This window comes from Brachyistius frenatus, unplaced genomic scaffold, assembly GCF_029030835.1.
Source record: "Brachyistius frenatus isolate BFR_SWC_R1_liver_20210118 unplaced genomic scaffold, ASM2903083v1 Contig_79, whole genome shotgun sequence".
Classification (NCBI taxonomy): domain Eukaryota; kingdom Metazoa; phylum Chordata; class Actinopteri; family Embiotocidae; genus Brachyistius; species Brachyistius frenatus.
The window spans coordinates 252755-276128 of NW_027210678.1; the positions used below are offsets into that span (position 1 = coordinate 252755).

General features: G+C 43.8%; 2 protein-coding genes and 1 non-coding gene across 5 annotated transcripts in view; all 3 read right to left on the bottom strand.

The window, feature by feature from the left end:
- LOC138626885 (supervillin-like) overlaps positions 1-2710 on the bottom strand; it is a 40215-nt gene extending 37505 nt beyond the window's left edge. The window contains exon 1 of the mRNA XM_069708850.1: positions 2424-2710. The gene's annotated coding sequence lies outside the window, so the exon portion shown is untranslated. The remainder of the gene's footprint in view (positions 1-2423) is intronic.
- A 559-nt stretch (positions 2711-3269) lies between these two features.
- On the bottom strand, positions 3270-3341 carry trnae-cuc (transfer RNA glutamic acid (anticodon CUC)). Its single transcript has one exon. It is a non-coding gene; the product is annotated as a tRNA-Glu (tRNA).
- A 4853-nt stretch (positions 3342-8194) lies between these two features.
- Positions 8195-22788, bottom strand: LOC138626934 (junctional cadherin 5-associated protein). 3 transcript variants are annotated; one of them, XM_069708948.1, is made up of 4 exons: positions 22711-22788; positions 17517-17951; positions 11976-15817; positions 10194-10977 (listed from the first exon to the last, which is right to left on the bottom strand). In XM_069708948.1, the coding sequence occupies exons 2-4, from the start codon at positions 17849-17851 to the stop codon at positions 10946-10948; spliced, it is 4209 nt and encodes a 1402-aa protein (XP_069565049.1). In that variant the 5' UTR covers positions 17852-17951; positions 22711-22788; the 3' UTR covers positions 10194-10945. The 3 variants fall into 3 exon arrangements, with proteins under 3 accessions (XP_069565047.1, XP_069565049.1, XP_069565048.1); XM_069708947.1 differs by having other exon boundaries at positions 10194-10980; XM_069708946.1 differs by lacking the exon at positions 22711-22788 and having other exon boundaries at positions 8195-10286; positions 17517-18183.
- Positions 22789-23374: the final 586 nt, after the last annotated feature.

The window sequence follows — 23374 nt, forward strand, 5'->3', positions numbered from 1 at the left end:
GACCGCATGAACCGTCAAATTATACAAAAACATACCAGAAACCAGTTACTTCAAGAACACGCTGAAGAACTCATTCATGTCACATTTGACTCAAACAGCAGTTTGAGATACATCAGAGACAGGAGGCTAACACTGCAGCTAACTGCAGCTACAGTAGGCTAACACTGCAGCTAACTGCAGCTACAGTAGGCTAACACTGCAGCTAACTGCAGCTACAGTAGGCTAACACTGCAGCTAACTGCAGCTACAGTCGCTAACACTGTAACTAACAGCAACTACAGTCGCTAACACTGTAACTAACAGGAACTACAGTCACTAACACTGTAACTAACAGCAACTACAGTCACTAACACTGCAACTAACAGCAACTACAGTCGCTAACACTGTAACTAACAGCAACTACAGTCACTAACCCTCCAACTAACTACAACTACAGTCGCTAACACTGTAACTAACAGCAACTACAGTCGCTAACACTCCAACTAACTACAACTACAGTCACTAACACTGTAACTAACAGCAACTACAGTCGCTAACACTCCAACTAACTACAACTACAGTCACTAACACTGTAACTAACAGCAACTACAGTCGCTAACACTGTAACTAACAGCAACTACAGTCGCTAACACTGTAACTAACTGCAACTACAGTCACTAACACTCCAACTAACTACAACTACAGTCACTAACACTCCAACTAACTACAACTACAGTCACTAACACTGTAACTAACAGCAACTACAGTCACTAAGGCTCCAACTAACTACAACTACAGTCACTAACACTGCAACTAACAGCAACTACAGTCACTAACACTGCAACTAACAGCAACTACAGTCGCTAACACTGTAACTAACAGCAACTACAGTCACTAACCCTCCAACTAACTACAACTACAGTCGCTAACACTGTAACTAACAGCAACTACAGTCACTAACACTCCAACTAACAGCAACTACAGTCACTAACACTGCAACTAACAGCAACTACAGTCGCTAACACTGTAACTAACAGCAACTACAGTCACTAACCCTCCAACTAACTACAACTACAGTCGCTAACACTGTAACTAACTGCAACTACAGTCACTAACACTGTAACTAACAGCAATTACAGTCACTAACACTCCAACTAACTGCAACTACAGTCACTAACACTCCAACTAACAGCAACTACAGTCACTAACACTGCAACTAACAGCAACTACAGTCACTAACACTGCAACTAACAGCAACTACAGTCGCTAACACTGCAACTAACAGCAACTACAGTCACTAACACTGCAACTAACAGCAACTACAGTCACTAACACTGCAACTAACAGCAACTACAGTCGCTAACACTGCAACTAACAGCAACTACAGTCACTAACACTGCAACTAACAGCAACTACAGTCGCTAACACTGTAACTAACAGCAACTACAGTCACTAACCCTCCAACTAACTACAACTACAGTCGCTAACACTGTAACTAACAGCAACTACAGTCACTAACACTCCAACTAACAGCAACTACAGTCACTAACACTCCAACTAACTGCAACTACAGTCACTAACACTGTAACTAACAGCAATTACAGTCACTAACACTCCAACTAACAGCAACTACAGTCACTAACACTCCAACTAACTGCAACTACAGTCACTGAACAACTCAGATGACGAATTGCACTTATTTCTAGACATGAAACTGACCAGAAACTTCTGTGTATAAAAGCTTATAAAAGCAAGAAGACATCAGATCGTGTGTACTTGTGTGTACTTGTGTGTACTTGTGTGTATTCTGTATTCCAACTAGTAAACGGTTGTTGTCGACAGCTCTGAGAGGTTTGTGCCAGTCAGTCCAGTGACTGAGGAGAGGACAGTAAATCTGTCTGTTCATTGAGGGTTGCAGCAGGTGCAGATCACCACACACACACACACACACACACACACACACACACACACACACACACACACACACACACACACACACACACACACACACACACACACACACACACACACACACACACACACACACACACACACACACACACACACTCAGCTTGGAATGCTAACACCATGTGGTTATGTGGTGACTTGAGACGTGAGCACGAAACAACGACAAGAAGGAGACTCAGCTGCTTTTAGTCCAAAGAGACTTCATTAAAACATCCAGGAGACAAAGTTTCTTCTACTTCTGTTCAGTTTGTCCACGAACAACAAAACATTCCCGTTTTAAAGGAACTTGAACTTTAAAACCCAACGGCTGCTCCGACTGATGCAGGACAAACACTTTATGAATAAAACCAGCCGAACCTAACTAACACTCAACATATTTTATATGAAAGACTTCTGTCACAAACCTAAATAAATACTAAACTGTTAGTTTATCTGCTTCCTGCTGACCTCATACATCACAAAAAAGTCGTACTCACAGCTCTCTTCAGATCCGACCGTGAGCAGCAGAACGACAGGCTTCACAGGTGAAGTCCATCCATCCTGACCGGAGAACACCTCGTTCCTGATCCAGACCTGAGGTGTGCAGGTGTGAGCAGGTAAAACCCAGACAGAAGATCCTCAGACATGAACCATGTCCAACCTCAGCATCAGCAGCCCACAAATACAGTCCGGTGGTTTCCCCGAGTCAGAGGGGAGAGGAGGGATGAAGGAGAGACGCTGAGGGAGAGGAGGGATGAAGGAGAGACGCTGAGGGAGAGGAGGGATGAAGGAGAGACGCTGAGGGAGAGGAGGGATGAAGGAGAGACGCTGAGGGAGAGGAGGGATGAAGGAGAGACGCTGAGGGAGAGGAGGGATGAAGGAGAGACGCTGAGGGAGAGGAGGGATGAAGGAGAGACGCTGAGGGAGAGGAGGGATGAAGGAGAGACGCTGAGGGAGAGGTGGGATGAAGAGGAATCACAGTCGGTGGATCTTTAAACAAGCGTTCCTGTCGAGCAGGTCCCGTCTGACGGGAACAGGCGACGCAGCGCTGCTCCCACAAGCCTCGGAGTGACGGCCAAACTCAGTGTGGTAACTTCATCTCACAGCAACCATGTATGGGCTGAAGAGAGCGGCCGCCATGGAGCGGCATCTGCCATAAATAGACAGGCAGCGGCGACGGGTTGCGAGCGCCGGGGAATCGAATCAGCTGCTTCACTGCAGCGTGGTCCAGGCTGAAGGGGGTCCTGAGAGAAGGAACCCCTAAAGTTCTCCACGGGGAGGAGGGGCCCCTAATAGATAGATATACTTTATTGATTCCAAAAGGGGAAATTGTTTAAAACATGTTCCCTGACCGGGAATCGAACCCAGGCCGCGGCGGTGAGAGCGCCAAATCCTAACCACTAGACCATCAGGGAAGGTGGAAAGTGAGGGACCCCTGAAGTCTTCCACTGAGAGGAAGGACCCCTGAAGTCCTCCACTGACAAGCGTTTCATCAGATCCACCTGCAGTAAATCACATTTAAAGAGTCGTGCTCGTGGTCAGAGGACTCACCACTGAACAGGTGAGAGAAATCACCAGGAAGTCGTCCTCTCCAGTCATGTCGAGTTCTTCACCTGCACAAACACAGATGCACATCAGAGGGTAAATACTCATCAAACATTTTCATCTACAAAAGTGGGAACGAGATTAAAAAGAAGGTCAAACGACGAATATCTTTCAACAGCAAGTGAAACATTCCTACAGTCAACTGTTCTTGTAGGAGGTCAGAATAACTGTGAGGTCGCTGTAAACAATACTATGAATATACTATAAAGTATAATACGATAAAGATACTATAAAGTATAATACTATAAAGATTCTATAAAGTATAATACTATAAATATACTATAAAGTATAATACTATAAAGATACTATAAAGTATAATACTATAATATACTACAAAGTATAATACTATAAAGATACTATAAAGTATAATACTATAAAGATACTACAAAGTATAATACGATAAATATACTATAAAGTATAATAATATAAAGATACTATAAAGTATAATACTATAAAGATACTATAAAGTATAATACGATAAATATACTATAAAGTATAATACGATAAAGATACTATAAAGTATAATACTATAAAGATTCTATAAAGTATAATACTATAAAGATTCTATAAAGTATAATACTGTAAAGATACTATAAAGTATAATACTATAAATATACTATAAAGTATAATACTATAATATACTACAAAGTATAATACTATAAAGATTCTATAAAGTATAATACTATAAAGATACTATAAAGTATAATACGATAAATATACTATAAAGTATAATACTGTAAAGATACTATAAAGTATAATAATATAAAGATACTATAAAGTATAATATATAAAGTATAATACTATAAAGATACTATAAAGTATAATACTACAAAGATACTATAAAGTATAATATGATAAATATAATATAAAGTATAATAATATAAAGATACTATAAAGTATAATACGCTAAAGATACTATAAAGTATAATACGATAAATATAATATAAAGTATAATACGATAAATATACTATAAAGTATAATACTATAAATATACTATAAAGTATAATAATATAAAGATACTATAAAGTATAATACTATATACTAAAGATACGATAAAGATACTATAAAGTATAATACTATAAAGTATAATACTATAAAGATACTAAAGTATAATACTATAAATATACTACAAAGTATAATACTATAAAGATACTATAAAGTATAATACTGTAAAGATACTATAAAGTATAATACTATAAAGATTCTATAAAGTATAATACTGTAAAGATACTATAAAGTATAATACGATAAATATACTATAAAGTATAATACTGTAAAGATACTATAAAGTATAATACTATAAAGATTCTATAAAGTATAATACTATAAAGATACTATAAAGTATAATACGATAAATATACTATAAAGTATAATACTGTAAAGATACTATAAAGTATAATAATATAAAGATACTATAAAGTATAATAATATAAAGTATAATACTATAAAGATACTATAAAGTATAATACTACAAAGATATTATAAAGTATAATATGATAAATATACTATAAAGTATAATAATATAAAGATACTATAAAGTATAATACGCTAAAGATACTATAAAGTATAATACGATAAATATAATATAAAGTATAATACGATAAATATACTATAAAGTATAATACTATAAATATACTATAAAGTATAATAATATAAAGATACTATAAAGTATAATACTATAAAGATACTATAACGTATAATACGATAAAGATACTATAAAGTATAATACTATAAAGTATAATACTATAAAGATACTATAACGTATAATACTATAAAGATACTATAAAGTATAATACTACAAAGATACTATAAAGTATAATACGATAAATATACTATAAAGTATAATAATATAAAGATACTATAAGGTATAATACGCTAAAGATACTATAAAGTATAATACGATAAATATAATATAAAGTATAATACGATAAATATACTATAAAGTATAATACTATAAATATACTATAAAGTATAATAATATAAAGATACTATAAAGTATAATAATATAAAGATACTATAAAGTATAATACTATAAAGATACTATAACGTATAATACGATAAAGATACTATAAAGTATAATACTATAAAGATACTATAAAGTATACTATAAATATACTATAAAGTGTAATAATATAAAGATACTATAACGTATAATACTATAAAGATACTATAAAGTATAATACTATAAAGATACTATAACGTATAATACTATAAAGATACTATAACGTATAATACTATAAAGATACTATAACATATAATACTATAAAGATACTATAAAGTGTAATAACATAAAGATACTATAACGTATAATAATATAAAGATACTATAACATATAATACTATAAAGATACTATAAAGTGTAATAATATAAAGATACTATAACGTATAATAATATAAAGATACTATAACGTATAAATAATATAAAGTATAATAATATAAAGATACTATAACGTATAATAATATAAAGATACTATAAAGTGTAATAATATAAAGATACTATAAAGATAATATATACTATAACGTATAATAATATAAAGATACTATAAAGTGTAATAATATAAAGATACTATAACGTATAATAATATAAAGATACTATAAAGTGTAATAATATAAAGATACTATAAAGTGTAATAATATAAAGATACTATAACGTATAATAATATAAAGATACTATAACGTATAATAATATAAAGATACTATAAAGTGTAATAATATAAAGATACTATAAAGTGTAATAATATAAAGATACTATAACGTATAATAATATAAAGATACTATAAAGTGTAATAATATAAAGATACTATAAAGTGTAATAATATAAAGATACTATAACGTATAATACTATAAAGATACTATAACGTATAATATAAAGATACTATAACGTATAATAATATAAAGATACTATAAAGTGTAATAATATAAAGATACTATAACGTATAATAATATAAAGATACTATAACGTATAATAATATAAAGATACTATAAAGTGTAATAATATAAAGATACTATAAAGTATAATAATATAAAGATACTATAACGTATAATAATATAAAGATACTATAACATATAATAATATAAAGATACTATAAAGTGTAATAATATAAAGATACTATAAAGTATAATAATATAAAGATACTATAAAGTGTAATAATATAAAGATACTATAACGTATAATACTATAAAGATACTATAAAGTGTAATAATATAAAGATACTATAACGTATAATACCATGAAGTTATAGTGTGTTCCAGTGCTCTCTGTCAGGTCTTTCCTGCCTATTAAGAGAACAGTTGTGACTATTTCAAGATGATTTTATAAATCGAGTTGTTTAACTGAGGAGAAGTTGGACCTTCAGCTCGGTGATGAAGCTGCAGGATATTATCAGCTCGGACGGTTTAACAACAACTTTCTACCCATATTTGAACAGACAGGTGAAACTGGTTGATAATTATTCAGGTTTTTAAAGTTTACCGACGGTGGCACGCGGCCGTGTTGGGACTCCCCCTGGTGCCAGTAAGAGGAATTACACCAACCTGTCCGCACGTGCTCTCACATAATCCACTCTGTCGCTGCAGTAAAACAGTAAATTAAGGACAAAAATAAATAAAAGACTATCAGGATGATCCAATCTCACGCGATTCAATCTTTTTGATCCTCATTCACGTTAGCATAAGGCTAACCCGGAAGTCAAGTGGTTTGGTTGGTGCTCTCCTGCAGGTTAGGAGTGTTGGGGTTGTAAAATGTTGGATAAATGTTGAATAGATTAAATAAAAGGCGTCTGTAACTCTCTTACATTGTTTCACTTCGACAGTTTGATCATTTCGGGCCAATAAAGTATTGAAGAGTCGGTGCACAAGTTAGCATAAGGCTAACGTGGATGTTAGCCGGCCCGGCTGGCGGAAGTCTCTAGTGCGCATGCGTAATACATCCAGCCTCCGCAGGTGAGAACAGTTTCCTGAAGACAGGAACCTTCATCAGCGGCGAGGGAGCCCGGTACGGTGCCGCGGACACACCGGGACAAACAGCGGAACCGGACAGCACCGGGAGACGTCATTAAAATAACCCGGGAAAACGGGAGTGTTGACGTATGTCAGGTGTTCACAGGTATCTGCACGTGCTGCTGATCGGTGATCCTGGCCAATTAGAAAATGTTAAATGTTTTCTATATTGTTAAATTGTTCTGTTCTGTGAAAAGCAGATTTAAATAGTTCTTAAGTGATCACACGTCCCAGTTATCAATAAATAAATCCCTTATATGGATATGACGTCATAATATATATATTTTTACAAGGTTCAGGTCCAGCATTGTCTTTGATCCAGCAAGTGGAGCTCAGTGACTGAAACAGATGAATATTATATTAATTAATATTAAATAAATATCTGTAAATGTGACGTCACAGTTATGATGCCGTTTGTGCTGAACTTACTGTCTAAATTTGTCTTCGTCAAAAAATAAATACAAATTAAAAAGAAAAAAAAACATTTGTAAATCCACTGTGAATTGAAAAGTAAGGAAAAAAAGGTTTAATCACAAAAAAAATTAAATTAAAAGTTTGTGTTTGTTAGATATTAAAGTACAATTTAGACAAAAAAACTGAAATATTTTACCAAAAAACAACCAAGATATTATTTTCTCAGTGAAACAGAAATTAACAACAGACAATTTTCATGCAAAGAGTTTATTTATGAATCAGACTGCAGTATCATACAACAGTAGCACAATCATATGACTATGGATTATGCTCATATTTATAGATACAAAGATAAAGGTATGTCGTAAAGGAAACAAATGAATGAGTTCTCTTTTGATTTACTCTAAAAATAGCTTTTAAATACTTGGCATAGTTTTGTAAATTAAAATATGAAACATAATGTTTTGCCCACTGGTTTTACTATCGGAGTACCAAATGCAAATATACTTTATGAAAAACATTTTTTTTCCTCCTCTCTTGCATTTCATGCAAGGAGGAAAAAAAGATGTCAGTGAGTACAAAAAGCACTTAAATCTCATATGAAAATAGAAAATATTACAAGTGTGCATAATTACTTCATGTTGCACGTAACCTGCAGTACAAAAAGTCAAACGACTCTGTTCGAGTGTTCCTGACATGCCAATTATTGGGGCGTCTGCACTGAAAGAGCTATTTAAACGTGTTGGGGCAGTTTACACAGCAGACCGAGGCCACGCCCCTCCGGTCCTCGAAATCAACTGAACATGAGATGCGTCGGCGCCAGCTCGTCCTCGCTGCGATGCTGACTACGGGCTCGTCTTCAAACTCTCAATCTCAGCCTGTACTTGTTTATAATTTAGCTTTTTGTATCATTTGGAGTTCACAGTTTTGATTCACTGTTCCTGCAGAGAAAGCACGAAGAGCAGAAACTCTCCGCGGTGCTACTGGACCTCTGCGGCCCAACAGGAAGTCGTCTGCAAGAACCGAAGGTATGAAACAGTGCTTAGTACTTTCATATTTGGCATTTCCTGGAGTAAAATGTAATGCACACGTAATAAGGCGACATGATCCTTCCAGAAATGTTTGAAATACCAAGACGAAGGTCTGAGTTGATAAAATGCTACAACTGTAAAATGCTACATAACGATTGAGTGACAGCTGACGAGTGATTGGACAGCGGTGGATTGATCTATTGTCGATACGTTATGCCTGCTGTGGAAAAACCACATAACTGAAAACTCATTTTAATTCACAAGAAAAACATTTAAATCACTATTTAGGTTTTGAAGTATAATTTTTTTTTTTAAATCCTAAATTCCTTTCAGAAATGTGGTTTTCAGCCTAAAACTGCATCGTATCCGTTGGGCAGAAGAGTTTAGACAGAATGAAAAGGCCATGGGATGAAGGAAGGAAGGAAGGAAGGAAGGAAGGAAAGAAAGAAAGAAAGAAGGAAAGAACGAAGGAAAGAAAGAAAGAAAGAAAGAAAGAATCCCAATTTTTCTTTCCAAACATGTTTCTCGAGGAGCCAACAACAGAACGATACATGATCCGAGCTGGAAGACGTACAAAGACAGACGTGTGGGCGGAGCTACAAGCTGGACGGACGGACGGATATCAAATATCACAAAAAGCACAATCAAACCAGAACTGGAGGTTTCCATGAAACGCCGTCTGAAACCCCTCTGACGGATGTTTAAAGCACTATAAAATGATGACTACTGTACACACGTGATGCTCTCAGCTCCATAGAGGTGTGGACAAATAAAATGTCATGGTTAAATACAAAATTTCTCTTAAAATATTTAAAATATACTTTATTTTGTACATTATGCAAACTGATTAACAATTCGATGATAAGAAAAATAAATATTCGGTGAAATGTCGTCTCTTTGCGGTACAGATGTGTGAGCGTAGATATATAGCATGAAGAAAAACTCCCCCCACGTCCCCCGACACCCTCCACGTCCCTGTAATAAGATCACATGCCGCTTCCTCCACGGAGCTCCACGACACTCAGCTGTTTCTACAACAATATTGCTCTACATATCTTTTGTTTTCTGTTTTTTAAATCCCTTTAACCATCTGTAAAGTTCATCGAAGCTGCTGACCAACACTTCCTCTCGACCGGGGCCTTTATTGCTTCCTGAAGCGACCTGGAAACGGGATCTGTGGGTCGGATCGGGGACGGGTCACCTGATCCGACCAGGAACTGCACGCGTGGTGCAGGAAGGCAGCTCTCCCTCATGTGACAGGTCACGGATGTGTCATGTGATGTGGCGAGGAGTCGCTCTTCACCGAAGAGCTCTGTGGGTTTGTGGTTTGTACAAAAGCGATGAGAGGACACGGTTACACTTCTAAAAAACACAAAGGCTGATTTCTCTCGTCTGAAAATCATAAACAGTTTTTTAGCCAGAGACAGTGAAGTCCAGTCGGACGGCCGCTTCGCCACAATCAGATGCGCAGTTTGTTTTGGTGTCGTTTAAATGCAACAGAACCGGTCGGTGACAGAAACCCTCCGACGTCTACATTCATATCCGTAAACACATCCGTCCGGCGTCGCTGCGGACTCTTCAGGAGTTCTGGTATGCACGACAGGATTGCATAATGTCTGCCAATGACAAAAGCTCAGGGAGGAGAGAAGAGGAAGGACAAGCCGCTACGAGAAGACTAACTGGTAGAAACCCTACGAGATCACGGAGGACGAGGGGGGAGTCGGTTTGGGACGGCTGGGGAGGGATTCGGGGTGAAAGTTGCCCCCCCCCCCATCAGCTCCAGGGCTCCTCCCTCTGGCAGTGGAACAGCACTTAGTAGTCAACGCAGCGCCGAGGGTGACGGTGTTACACAATGCTCTTGTCGGACAAGAAGGCCATTTCAGTGTGAAGATGAGATGAAGGCATTGGAGTAGGCAGCCGGGTCACAGTGTTGGAGCGAAACACCTCAGATGGAGATGGTGGACACCGTCTCTACACCGGCGCCCCTCGGCTCGGCTCACCGGCTTCTGGGACGAAGAGAAACGCTCGTTCACTAAAGAGTCATCTTAGCTCTGTTACACATCTAAAGGAGACACCGAGGTTCACCTGAAAACACCTGAGATGTGATAAAAAATTATACAAATTATAACGCTCCATAAAGTGTTGATCTGGTAGAAGACTTCCACATTGTTACGCTCTGGCACCATCTAGTGGTGACGTCCTTAACTGACAGTTTCTTCTATTTCCACAACTTATCTTGTGCTCCTTTATTTATATGGATGACCATAACTCATCCTTTAAATTTAGGTTTGTAGAACTGATGAGGAAAATCAAACGGTAGATAAACATCTGGTTCTGATCAAAATGACTAATTATATTTCTAAAATCCTTCTGATCCCCCATCGATGCCTCGCATCCTTCTACATTTCATCACGTGCAGCTGCAGCCTGCAGTCATCCTGAACACCTGCAGTAAATCTGTGGCAACACGGGAAAACGCATTTTAATAACTGTGAACGTCTGAGAACCACGACAGAAATACTTTTTTTTACTTTTGATTTTACTCAAACAAAAACCTTAATGTTAAGATGCTTTTATTGTGAAATCTTAAGCCTGTTAAGTGCATTTATTGCAAGTTTGTTAAGTAATTATTAGCCTAACGTTGCTAACCTGGCTAGCGAGCCGGTATTACTGTGAATCTATGCTTGTTGTGATGCTACGGTAACAGTAGCTGTTGTCACAGTTAATGTTTGGTGTCTAAGTGTTAATAGGTCACGTTTAGGTTCCATTAATGCCTTTATTTAATGTTTACTACTTGTAATACCTCAAATATGTTCTATGTTTTCTGTGTATATTTCAGAAACTAAACTAATGAGATGTCCTGCCGGAGTTCATTAAGAATATCGGAGTGATCGACGTCCCACCAGCTGTCGGGTGGATCCCCACCACCCTGGGTGGTCTTAAGATGTGGGGACATTTTTAAAGCATAAAGCCGGAGGTTAGTTGCCCTTTTCTGATTTTACCTGAGAGGGATGACTCCTCCTCATCCTGCAGCACCGCCTCCTCGACCTGCTGTGACTGGGCGACCTCCTGATTGTTCTCCTCGTCCCTCGGAGGACCGGGGAGGACCTCCTCTGCTTGTTCGTCCTTGCCCTCCGCCTCCCCTTCCCCGGAGTCGGTGCTCCTGATGCTCAGGCGCCTCATACGATACATGACATCCACCTCTCTCATCCGGGCCAGCCGCTCCACCGCCACCCGACCCGGAGAAATCGCCAGCTTGTTCTGCAGCGCTTCGATCCGGTGGGAGGGGCCTCTGCTCCTCCGCTCCCCCTCCAGGCTAAGAGATAGTCTGCGGTCCAGGTTTGGGAGGACCGAGAGTGGCAGTCTGTCTGGCGGGAACTCTGGTAACGCCGGGTGGTCTCGCCCCAGATGAGTCCGTAGACCTGGTCTGTGTTCTGAGACAGCCGAAGGCTTCTTCTCTTCCTCCTCGTCGTCGGCCATCGAACCGTCTTGTCCGTCATTCTTCTCTTCAGCTGTCTGTTCAGCTGCACTGCCGTCGGGAGTTTCTCCTGTAATGGCCTCCCTCTTTTCTCTTTCGACCTCCTTAGCGACGGCTTCACGTCCACTCTGGTCCTCTGTGACCGGAGGGTCTGCTGGCGGATCGGTTGCTGTTGTTGTGGATGCAGAGCCGAGATGCTTCGTATCTCCGTCGGCTGGTTCGATCTCAGCGGGATCACCTGCACGCCAACTGTCCGACTTTTCTGCCTGAGCTCCGTCTGCTTTTTCAGCCTCCTCCGTGTCGTCCTGCGTCTGCTGGTCCTTTGTTTCCACACACAGGTCGGACGCTGACCGGTTCACGCCGGACTCGTTCGGCTCCTCTGTTTTTGTGTCTTCTGCCGGACTCTCCAGCGCGGCGCGTTGCGGCGGACTGCCGCTTTGATTGGCCGAGCTGTCGGAGCTGTTCTCCTCGTGAAGCGGAGGCAACGGACCCTGTCTCATCTGATTCTCAAGCTCTCTCTTACAAATAGGACAATCCTCCTCTGAATCCGCACCGAGACTTTGAGGGTCTGCGTCGTTAGGTCTGGTTTTACTGCCGTCTGCCGGGTCTCTGGTCTGACGCAAAGCCTGGCAAATGTCCTCGTAGTCAGGAGGACTGGTGAGGGTGGAGGCGTCCTGCATGGGCTGTCTGTCGGCCCACGGCACCTCGGCCGCGGCGGTGTTTGTTGTCGGACTGAAGTCAGAAAGCGGTGTCTCGATGGGCTCGTCCGGCAGGTCCAGTTTCACCGTCCTGCCGTCGTTGCTCCTTCGGCGTGAAAGATGCGTAACTACCCTGTATTCTCTGAAGCCCGTCTCCCGCGGTGGGACCGGCAGCTCCTCTCGGAGCTGCTTGCTGAAGGTTACCGACTTTGTCGCGGGCCTGGAGAAGGCGCTCTTCACTTCCCTGTATTCTGGGTCAACAGACCAGCTTACTGCACTGCGCCTAAGGCTGCTGGGCTTGTTGAGAGGTTCTGACGTCAGTCGGATTTTGATTCGCTCTGGGATTTGAACGGAGCCGTTTGGGACTTTATTGCTGGCAGTGCCGAGCTCCAAGATGTCTTTGTAGGCCTCGTTGAGGTCCTCTATGCACTTGTCCACGCTGGGCTGTTTGCTGCTCTGCTGCTGCTGATCCTGGACTTCTTTTTTGATGGTCTCCAGCTCTTTGACAGCATCCCACGGTCGCTGGCTGGCCGGTTTCAGCAGGAAGGGTTCGAACGCCTCCTGCCCACTATTTGCTGCTGGTTTGGTCTCCTCCACGTTTCCTGAGGGTGTTACTGCTGGCTGCGGAGCTGTGCTCTTGTTCAGCTGGTTGGAGAAGGTGGAGGTGAGGGAAAAGGCGCTGTTGCTGGACAGTTTCAGGCTCTTCACTCCCTTTATGGGGAAACTGAAGGCAGTGCCGACGACTCCGCTGCTGTCAGGAGCGACCTCGGTGCCGGGAGCAGCAGGGTCTGGTTGTGCTTCCTTGTTTTCAGCGGCAGGTTTCCGGGCCTCTGGGCTCGTTTGTGTCTCCTGGTCTCGGTACTGATTTGCAGGCCAGGATCCCGACAGCTTCAGCTCCTTGTAATGATTTATCTTCGGGGGTCTGCAGGGTAGTTTTTTAAACATTTTGCTGCTTGCTCTACTGCTTGCTTTGCTGCTCGCTATGCTACCAGTTAGTGCTTGCAGCTCAGCTTCAGCTGAAGATGTGCTTTGGAGACTTTGGTTCGTTAGATGGCCAGTTTTGTTGTCGCTGGGACTGTCTGCCGGGTCGGGCGACTTCTCGTTGTTATTATTCTGATCGCGGATCGTCCCGGTGAGCTGCGGAGTAACAGGGACCGACACCAAACAAAAAATGGTTTCGCTAAGTCTCTTTTTCAAATTCTTGGATTTGTCTTTCTCCGGTGGTTCAGCTTGTTCCACCTTTTTCACCTCTGTCACAGTTTCAGAGACACCCTGGTCAGCCGGCTTACACGGGGGAGGCGGTGGTTTACCCAGAATAGATGAAGGAAAGAATTGAGTACGGTTTTGTTCGGGAGCTACACTGTCACTCTTCTTGTTTATTCCCCTGTTGCTCCATCGATTACTGCTGTCGTTGTCGTTGGGAGCTGTTTTGCGGGTTTCGGTGTTGAGAGCGGGTCCCTGTTGGGGAGGAAAGGCACTATCATGAGTAGATTGTCCTAAAATCTTAGCGGGCGGAATCTCTTTGTTGATGTTACGGATCTTGTCTGAGTCGGTGAGAGAACTTCCGCTCGGCCCTCCTGAGATTTGCTTCACTCTCGGGTCTTCGGTGGGTAGTTGTCGGGTGTGACCTGGTTGCTCTTCGTGTCCAGAATGGACCAGTTTCCGATAGGACGCGCCGCGATCTCCATAGTGTTCCAGCCACGAAACGCTCGCATGTCTGGAGAACCACCTCCCGGGGTCTGAGCTGGGCATCTGCAGAGCTTCTGCCCTCCATCTTAAGCTTGCCACCTCATTGCGGTTGATTGAAACTGCTCTTGGGGGCGGGGCTCTTTTATAAGATGGGGGTGGGATGTAGCCAGGGGGCACCATTCCCGCGATGGCAGAGTGTTGTGCGAAATAGTCTTGTCTCAGCTCCGCTCCCCTCGGATAATAAAGAGACCTGTCTTTTTGTTTGGCTCCCTGGTCTATAGCGAGCATTTCTGCGCTACCCCTCGTCTGCTGGTGAATCTCATAAGACGGAGGCTTCAAGGGTCTGCTGAACCTGGGCTTTGGTAAAAGTGCAACATGGCTGCTCGGCCCGACGTTCCTACTCCAGCGGTCCCTGCCACCGCTGTAGATGTACCTACTGTAGGGCCCAGAGAAGACGGTGCTGCTTATCCTCTGTCTGTCCGGCAGGCTGGGCCTCGACGGGATGAGCTCTCTGCTGTCTCCATCCGGGGACAGAACTCTGGGGAGAGACTGAGACTTTGCTTTAGTTCTGGGGTGGAAGAACCCCTCCGGTGTCCTCAGCCGGTAATGCTCCTGAGCCCACCTTTCCCCGTCCCCATCCGACAGCTGCCGTCCCAGACCCACAGCGGGCCTCCACTCCTCGGTACCGAGGCTCTGGCACTTCCTCTCCCCGGTCACCCTCAGCTGACCGGGGCCCGCGTCCGGGTCCCTCAACCAGGAAATGTCCTCCCATAGCTGCTGCGCTTGCCTCTCCGCCCTGTATTCCTCGGCCGTGATCAGGGCCTGTGGCCTCCAGGCTCCAGCAGAGGCCCTCAGCTCCCTGCCATCAGCATAGTCCAGGAGGATGCTGAAGTCCTGGCCTCGCCTCCGCCAGTAGGAGACGTCCCTCTCATCGTGGCTCAGCGGCTCTGAATAAGTCAAACTGGGAACATCGTAGAACCTGGAAAGACAAAACGTTCTGTGTTAATAAGATCTCGGGTTGACCCCTACGGCGAACTTTTTATTATTGCAAGATAAGATTTCCAAAACCGTCTCAGTGTCTACGACGATAAGATAAAGACACGGCACCCTCATGAGATCCGATGATTGCGAGACATTAACGTGACGTGTCCCAGAGCATGTGTGTTTTTGGCTTCGGCAGCATCGGCTTTCCAACACAATTAATCAAGGAAAGCCGGCACATACGAGACAGAACTGCTGGAGTCAGCGGCTCCAGAGTCCCTCGAAGACACCATGAAATTGTGATGCTACTGCAATATGATCTGCATATTAAATTGTGCTGACCTTATCTTAGATGTTGGTCATCTGGACAGCGGCGGAGGCTCTTAAAAGAAAAGTCTAAGCGAACCCCCCCCCCCGTTGGTTTATCACATCAATTAACAAGATCAAACTGGACCCTTTTAGGAAATACGACATCACCGACATACAGTAAACACAACGCTGTACATACAATGAACAATCAATCTGCTTTACAACAAGCAGCTCAGCACAAATCTGAGGAAGAAGGCTTGTTGCTTGTTGCTAGGCTGAAAATCCCGTATTAAAGACGTTCCTATGATTTAAAAAAGCTCGATGAAACTAATATAAAATGGCAGCTGTGTGACGAGTGACTGCTGGCAGGTTCAGCGGTTCCACTACAGCGTGATGCTGCCTGCAGATCATTTTAGTTCTGGTTCCATATTTACCTCCTCAGTTCAGGATGTGGCTGCAGCGTGTGCTGCACACTAAATGATTACAGTTTTAAAGAAATGCAGAGCTTTATATTTTGTTCATTTCGGTGATCGTCTGAATATCTGCAGGTCGTCGGTTCCATCCGTAACGATCGAAGCTGCTGACCGTCGCTTAGAACGAGTCGCAGTTTGAAATTCAGATGAAACCATCAGATCTTATTGGTTCATGTTGTAAAACAACCTCCTGCAGTTCCCTAAAATAACACAAATCTAAGTATGAAAATATCCAATTCTAAGAGAAGTCCCGGTCTAAGAAATGAAAAACAAACAGCCTTCTGAATCCGTCAGTGACTGCACTCATTCATTTAAGCACAAAGTCAGTGGACGGTCGTCATCGTATGCTGCCGTACGGCTGAGGGGAGCCGCTGTGCACACTTGCCCAGCAACATGCTTACATCACGGAGCACGTGCTGGGCGTGATTCAGTGTGCCGGTGTTTACAGTGGAGTGATTACGCGCCTGTCTAGAGGCATGTTCGATCCTCCTCCGTTTGCTCGCCGTCTAGTGCTGCTGTTTACATCCGCCCGGCCGCCGCCGCCCGGGTGGTCGCCACGGAGACGGAGCTGTGTCTCTCCGCAGGCATGCGAGCAGCTCACAGCACCTTTCATAATTCCTCCCATCCCAGAATATAAGACATGTCAGCGCTGCTGCAGCTGCAGCTGCCACAATGTTCTGCAGCTCTGCAAGGAGGGGAAGAGAGGAGGAGAGAAAACCCTGCGCACTGCAGACTCAGTTTTGCATGCGATACTGAAGAAGGGGGGGTAAAGGGGGAGAAGGGAGAGGGAGAAGGGGGAGGTAAAGGGGGAGAAGGGAGAGGGAGAAGGGGGAGGTAAAGGGGGAGAAGGGAGAGGGAGAAGGGGGAGGTAAAGGGGGAGGCAAGAGCAAAACCAGAGGGAAAAAAACCACTCACCCACTATCTGTGGCGAGAGAATCACCGAGAGGCTGAGCGTCACCTAGGATACCGATGCCGACTTCTTTCCTCCTCTGGCTCCTGTCCCCGCCCTCGGTGTCGGTGCCGGGGTAACCCTTCACCAGCGCCTGCCTGCTGCCGTAGATGCCGGCGATGCCTGCGATCGTGGCCCCCCGGTCCGCCTCGTACCCGTTCAGAGTCCCCCGGCCGGCCCGGTTGTCCACGAGCTCACGCTGGCACTCGGCCGGGCGCTTGTCGTAAGGCGTGGCGGACGGAGCGCCGCTCCTCGGCAGTTTGTATCCGTGCGAAATGAGGAGGTCCTCCACGCTGTACATGGTGAGGTCTCTCTGGGCGGGAGGGCGAAGGTGGGTGTGCTGCCTTATGCGCAGTGCTGCTGGTGGAAGCTGGAGCACGGCTGCTCAGCAGAGGCCATCACTGAGGAGAGGACAGCGGAGGGAAGAGCGATCAGAGCACTTCTGCATGCAGCCATCTTTAAAACACAGCAGGAGACAGGAAACAAACGTTGGTCCTGATGATCCAACACCTCAACATCACCTGAACACGAGTCATGAGCCACACCCTCATTCAACCCAAACACATCTCATCAGCGTCAATCAGCGGCCTGCAGACCTCTCCTGTCAATCAACGGCCTGCAGACCTCTCCTGTCAGTCAGCGGCCTGCAGACCTCTCCTGTCAATCAGCGGCCTGCAGACCTCTCCTGTCAATCAACGGCCTGCAGACCTCTCCTGTCAATCAACGGCCTGCAGACCTCTCCTGTCAATCAACGGCCTGCAGACCTCTCCTGTCAATCAACGGCCTGCAGACCTCTCCTGTCAATCAGCGGCCTGCAGACCTCTCCTGTCAATCAGCGGCCTGCAGACCTCTCCTGTCAATCAACGGCCTGCAGACCTCTCCTGTCAATCAACGGCCTGCAGACCTCTCCTGTCAATCAACGGCCTGCAGACCTCTCCTGTCAATCAGCGGCCTGCAGACCTCTCCTGTCAATCAGCGGCCTGCAGACCTCTCCTGTCAATCAGCGGCCTGCAGACCTCTCCTGTCAATCAACGGCCTGCAGACCTCTCCTGTCAATCAACGGCCTGCAGACCTCTCCTGTCAATCAACGGCCTGCAGACCTCTCCTGTCAATCAGCGGCCTGCAGACCTCTCCTGTCAATCAACGGCCTGCAGACCTCTCCTGTCAGTCAGCGGCCTGCAGACCTCTCCTGTCAATCAGCATGCTTCAACTCAACACCAGAATCAGCTTCTCGTCTCAACATTCGTTCTGCCGACACTCAGATGAAACATCTGGACTTCATGTCCTGAACTTTCTCTGACAGACGACCTGCGAAGATTAATTTACATTAAAATAAGATAATAAAATCTTCAGCATCCAGTCAGAGTGTCAGACAGGATATTTACCGTCCTGTTAACACGGCTGCAAACAACCTGCTGACAGACGCAGCAACAGGAACATTCAGTAGAAAATCAATTACTGAGTGTGTGTGTGTGTGTGTGTGTGTGTGTGTGTGTGTGTGTGTGTGTGTGTGTGTGTGTGTGTGTGTGTGTGTGTGTCTGTGTGTGTGTGTGTGTGTGTGTGTGTGTCTGTTGTGTGTGTGTGTGTGTGTGTGTGTGTGTGTGTGTGTGTGTGTGTGTGTGTGTGTGTGTGTGTGTGTGTGTGTGTGTGTGTGTGTGTGTGTGTGTGTGTGTGTGTGTGTGTGTGTGTGTGTGTGTGTGTGTGTGTGTGTGTGTGTGTGTGTGTGTGTGTGTGTGTGTGTGTGTGTGTGTGTGTGTGTGTGTGTGTGTGTGTGTGTGTGTGTGTGTGTGTGTGTGTGTGTGTGTGTGTGTGTGTGTGTGTGTGTGTGTGTGTGTGTGTGTCTGTCTGTGTGTGTGTGTGTGTGTGTGTGTGTGTGTGTGTGTGTGTGTGTGTGTGTGTGTGTGTGTGTGTGTGTGTGTGTGTGTGTGTGTGTGTAAGAGGTGTGCAGATAAAAAAAACATGATACCTTTATTACATTTAATTAAAATACTTCAACTCCTGGTCCTCCTTTCAGTGTCAACAAAAAACTGAAACTAACATTAAACTCAGGTGGAAAAACAACTGAATATAACAAAAAATTCTACTATTTTCATTTTTAGTTTAATTTGATCAATTTATATCGTTTGATAGATTCACTGTAAAAAATGTTTTTCCTGAAAATGGTTCAAATCCGTTGAATACCGCCAGCTGTTTTATATTTTATATCGTTGCAACTTTGATTATTTTTAACAATTAGTCTGATGATCATTGTTTTAGTTCATCTATAATTTGTTTGGTGTCAGTAAATTGTGATTTATTCCACCGAGTGTCGTCAGATTGAATTTAATGAGAAAAAGAAAAGTAGAAAATCCTCCAAATTTAAAACACGAAACTTGAAAAATGTCTCAAAGAATGAATCCAACATTATAATAATCAATGATTTATTTTCTGTTGATTAATTCATCTGTTAATCAGCTGTTTGTTTGTAGCTCCAAATGTTCAGCAACAAAGAGAGAAAAATAGAATGTTTTATTGTGTGTGTAAATGTATTTTTCTGCTCTTTATTCATAATGAATTTATTAAGACAGAAAAATACAATTTAACTTTTCAAATATTTTAAAGTTATAATCGTGTGTTTTTGTTTTGATGTGATGATGATGTGCATCAAAAGCCTTTATGTCAGATATTAAACTGTTAACATGAACAGACTGTCACTTAATAATATTGATTAATCTGGTTATTTTTTGGTTTCATGCAGCCATTAAACACCAAAACTTTTCCATCATATCTGACAAAGATGAAAATCTGAAACCAACCAATATTTAGTATTAAGATGACGGAAGCTGTTACTTTCATCCTCGTTTACTGATGAAACGATGAACTCCTGCAGCTCTGAACTGAATTTAAAGTCATCTTTAAGATTATTTATCCATTTAACCGCTCCACAAACATCACGGATTCAAAGCGTCTGATATTTAAAGGATCAGTGCGTGCAGAAGATTCCTAAAATTAACTCTTCACCTCTTGACCTTAACGTGACCTTAACATGTGTCACTCCAAACTTTGTCTGCTGTGCAGGAGTTTCTCCTGCTGCTGGAGCCGCTTTTATTCTGAAGGATTCACTGTAAGCGCCTGCAGATAATTAATACCGTCCAGATGCACAAACCTCAGCAGAAAACCTCCACTTTATGTCCAGAGTGAGTGCGCGGCACGTTCTCAAGGACAACACATGGAAATAGATTAGAGCTTCATTAAAGAGACAGAAAGAACATTAAAATGAGCTTCTGATGTTTGAGTCCTCCAACTGTTACTGAAACACAGCAGGAAGCAGAAATCACCTGAAACACAGCAGGAACCATCAGGGAGGAAAAGTAGTTTCATCACAACACACACACACACACACACACACACACACACACACACACACACACACACACACACACACACACACACACACACACACACACACACACACACACACACACACACACACACACCACACACACACACACACACACCACACACACACACACACACCACACACACACACACACACACACACACACACACACCACACACACACACACACCACACACACACACACACACACACACCACACCACACACACACACACACACACACACACACACACACACACACACACACACACACACCACACAGACACACACCACACCACACACACACACACACACACACACACACACACACACACACACACACACACCACACACACACACACACACACACACACACCACACACACACACACACACCACACACACACACACACACACACACCACACCACACACACACACACACACACACACACACACCACACACACACACACACACACACACACACACACACACACACACACACACACACACACACACACACACACACACACACACACACACACACACACACACACACACACACACACACACACACACACACCACACCACACACACCACACCACACACACACACACACACACACACACACACACACACACACACACACACACACACACACACACACACACTGTGGCTCTTTTTTTTTTACAAGGTCACAGCTTCAAATGATTGCAGTAAGAAACACGGCACATGAGCTTTTTTGTTTTGCATAGCAACAACAAAACGACTGTCAGCAACACATCTGGATGTGCACGTTAGCCACATCTGCACATGCATGCTCCTGATGCCTGATGGGCAGGTGGGGAGCAGCAGGAGGACACACTGTAAGGTCAGCTGGTGTAGAAGTTGCTGCTGAGGTGGTTGATCAGCTGATAATCAGTGTTTCCCGCTACTGAGAACTTCCTGCTTTGACTTTGAGTTTAAATCCAGTTTAAAACGTGGTTTTATGGAGCGTGGGGGGAGGGGGGAGCAGGGCCTCAGACTGACTGCACAGGTAGTGGCCACTGTAACACATCAGCAGCAGCTCAGGGAGTGTACCTACATCCTACCTAGTGACAGCCAACCGCCGCCTCATCGCGCTGAAGTTGAGCGCGTGCACCATCCTCCCCATCACCTCCTCACAACTCCTGCATGAATGAATGATGAGCCGCCGGATCACAACACGCAGCCATCAATAAAATATCAGCGCGCTGATCGATACATCACAGATACAGCGTGACCTCTCTGGTGGAGCCGCTGCAGTGTGGACGGCTGCGCCTGCAGAGTCCTTTCAAAACATCCACCTGCAACTCACACCGAACCAGCCCGCGGTCATGTTTCCCAATCTGAAACCCGCTGCACATTTTCCCGGAGAGATGCAGCGCAGTGGAGGAGGGCGCGCACCTACCCAGCCTCCTCAGCCCCGCCATCGGCGGCAGCGGCAGCAGCGCGGCAGCGGCGCGGCACGGTAGCGGCGCGGCTCCGCTGTCGAAGGGCGAACATTTCTAGGTGTGAAAGTTGCCGTTAACGAGCAGGTTTTTGTTTTGTAGATGCGTGCTCGCTGCCTGAGTGTTTACCACAGACCCGCTGCCCTGCGCTACCGCGGAGGCTACGTGAGCCCCCCCCACACACACACACACACACAAGAAGAGACAGCAACCCCTCCCTAGAAACCAGCCAGCGTCGGCAGAGCAGGAAGCAGCATGCAGCAGGGATGCCACAACAGAAGAGAAAGGGCGTAGCGGCGGAGAGACGCGCACCTACCTGGGAAGAAGCCGTCGCAGTCCCCCTGCGCCCAGCTTCAGCTGCTGAGACTGAACACTGCACAGAGCCTGAGCCGAGCATGCCTATTGGTAGGCAGACACGCGCTGGTTGCTGGCTGCCTGGACTGGGCTCTCCTCACTACAGCTGAGGTGGGGTGGGTTCCTCATGCACAGGGAAGGCAGAATGGTTTCTTCCAAACTGTTTCTCCCAACTTTCCTTTTTTCATAGCAACAGTCATTTTTTTTCTCTCAGTTTTGCATATTGACTGGAGTGATGACTCCTGACTGGGGGAGCAGGGAGGGCTGCACCTCCATCTGTGCTGCACACCTTTAAACCACGAGGAACGCACTTTTAAAACACCCTTAAAACACGAGGACCTTTAAAACACCTTTAAACCACGAGGAACACACCTTTAAAACACCCTTAAAACACGAGGACCTTTAAAACACCTTTAAACCACGACGAACGCACCTTTAAAACACCGTTAAAACACAAGGACCTTTAAAACACAAGGACCTTTAAAACACCTTTAAAATACGAGGACCTTTAAAACACCTGTAAAACACCTTTAAAACACGAGGACCTTTAAAACACCTTTAAAACACGAGGACCTTTAAAACACCTTTAAAACACGAGGACCTTTAAAACACCTTTAAACCACGAG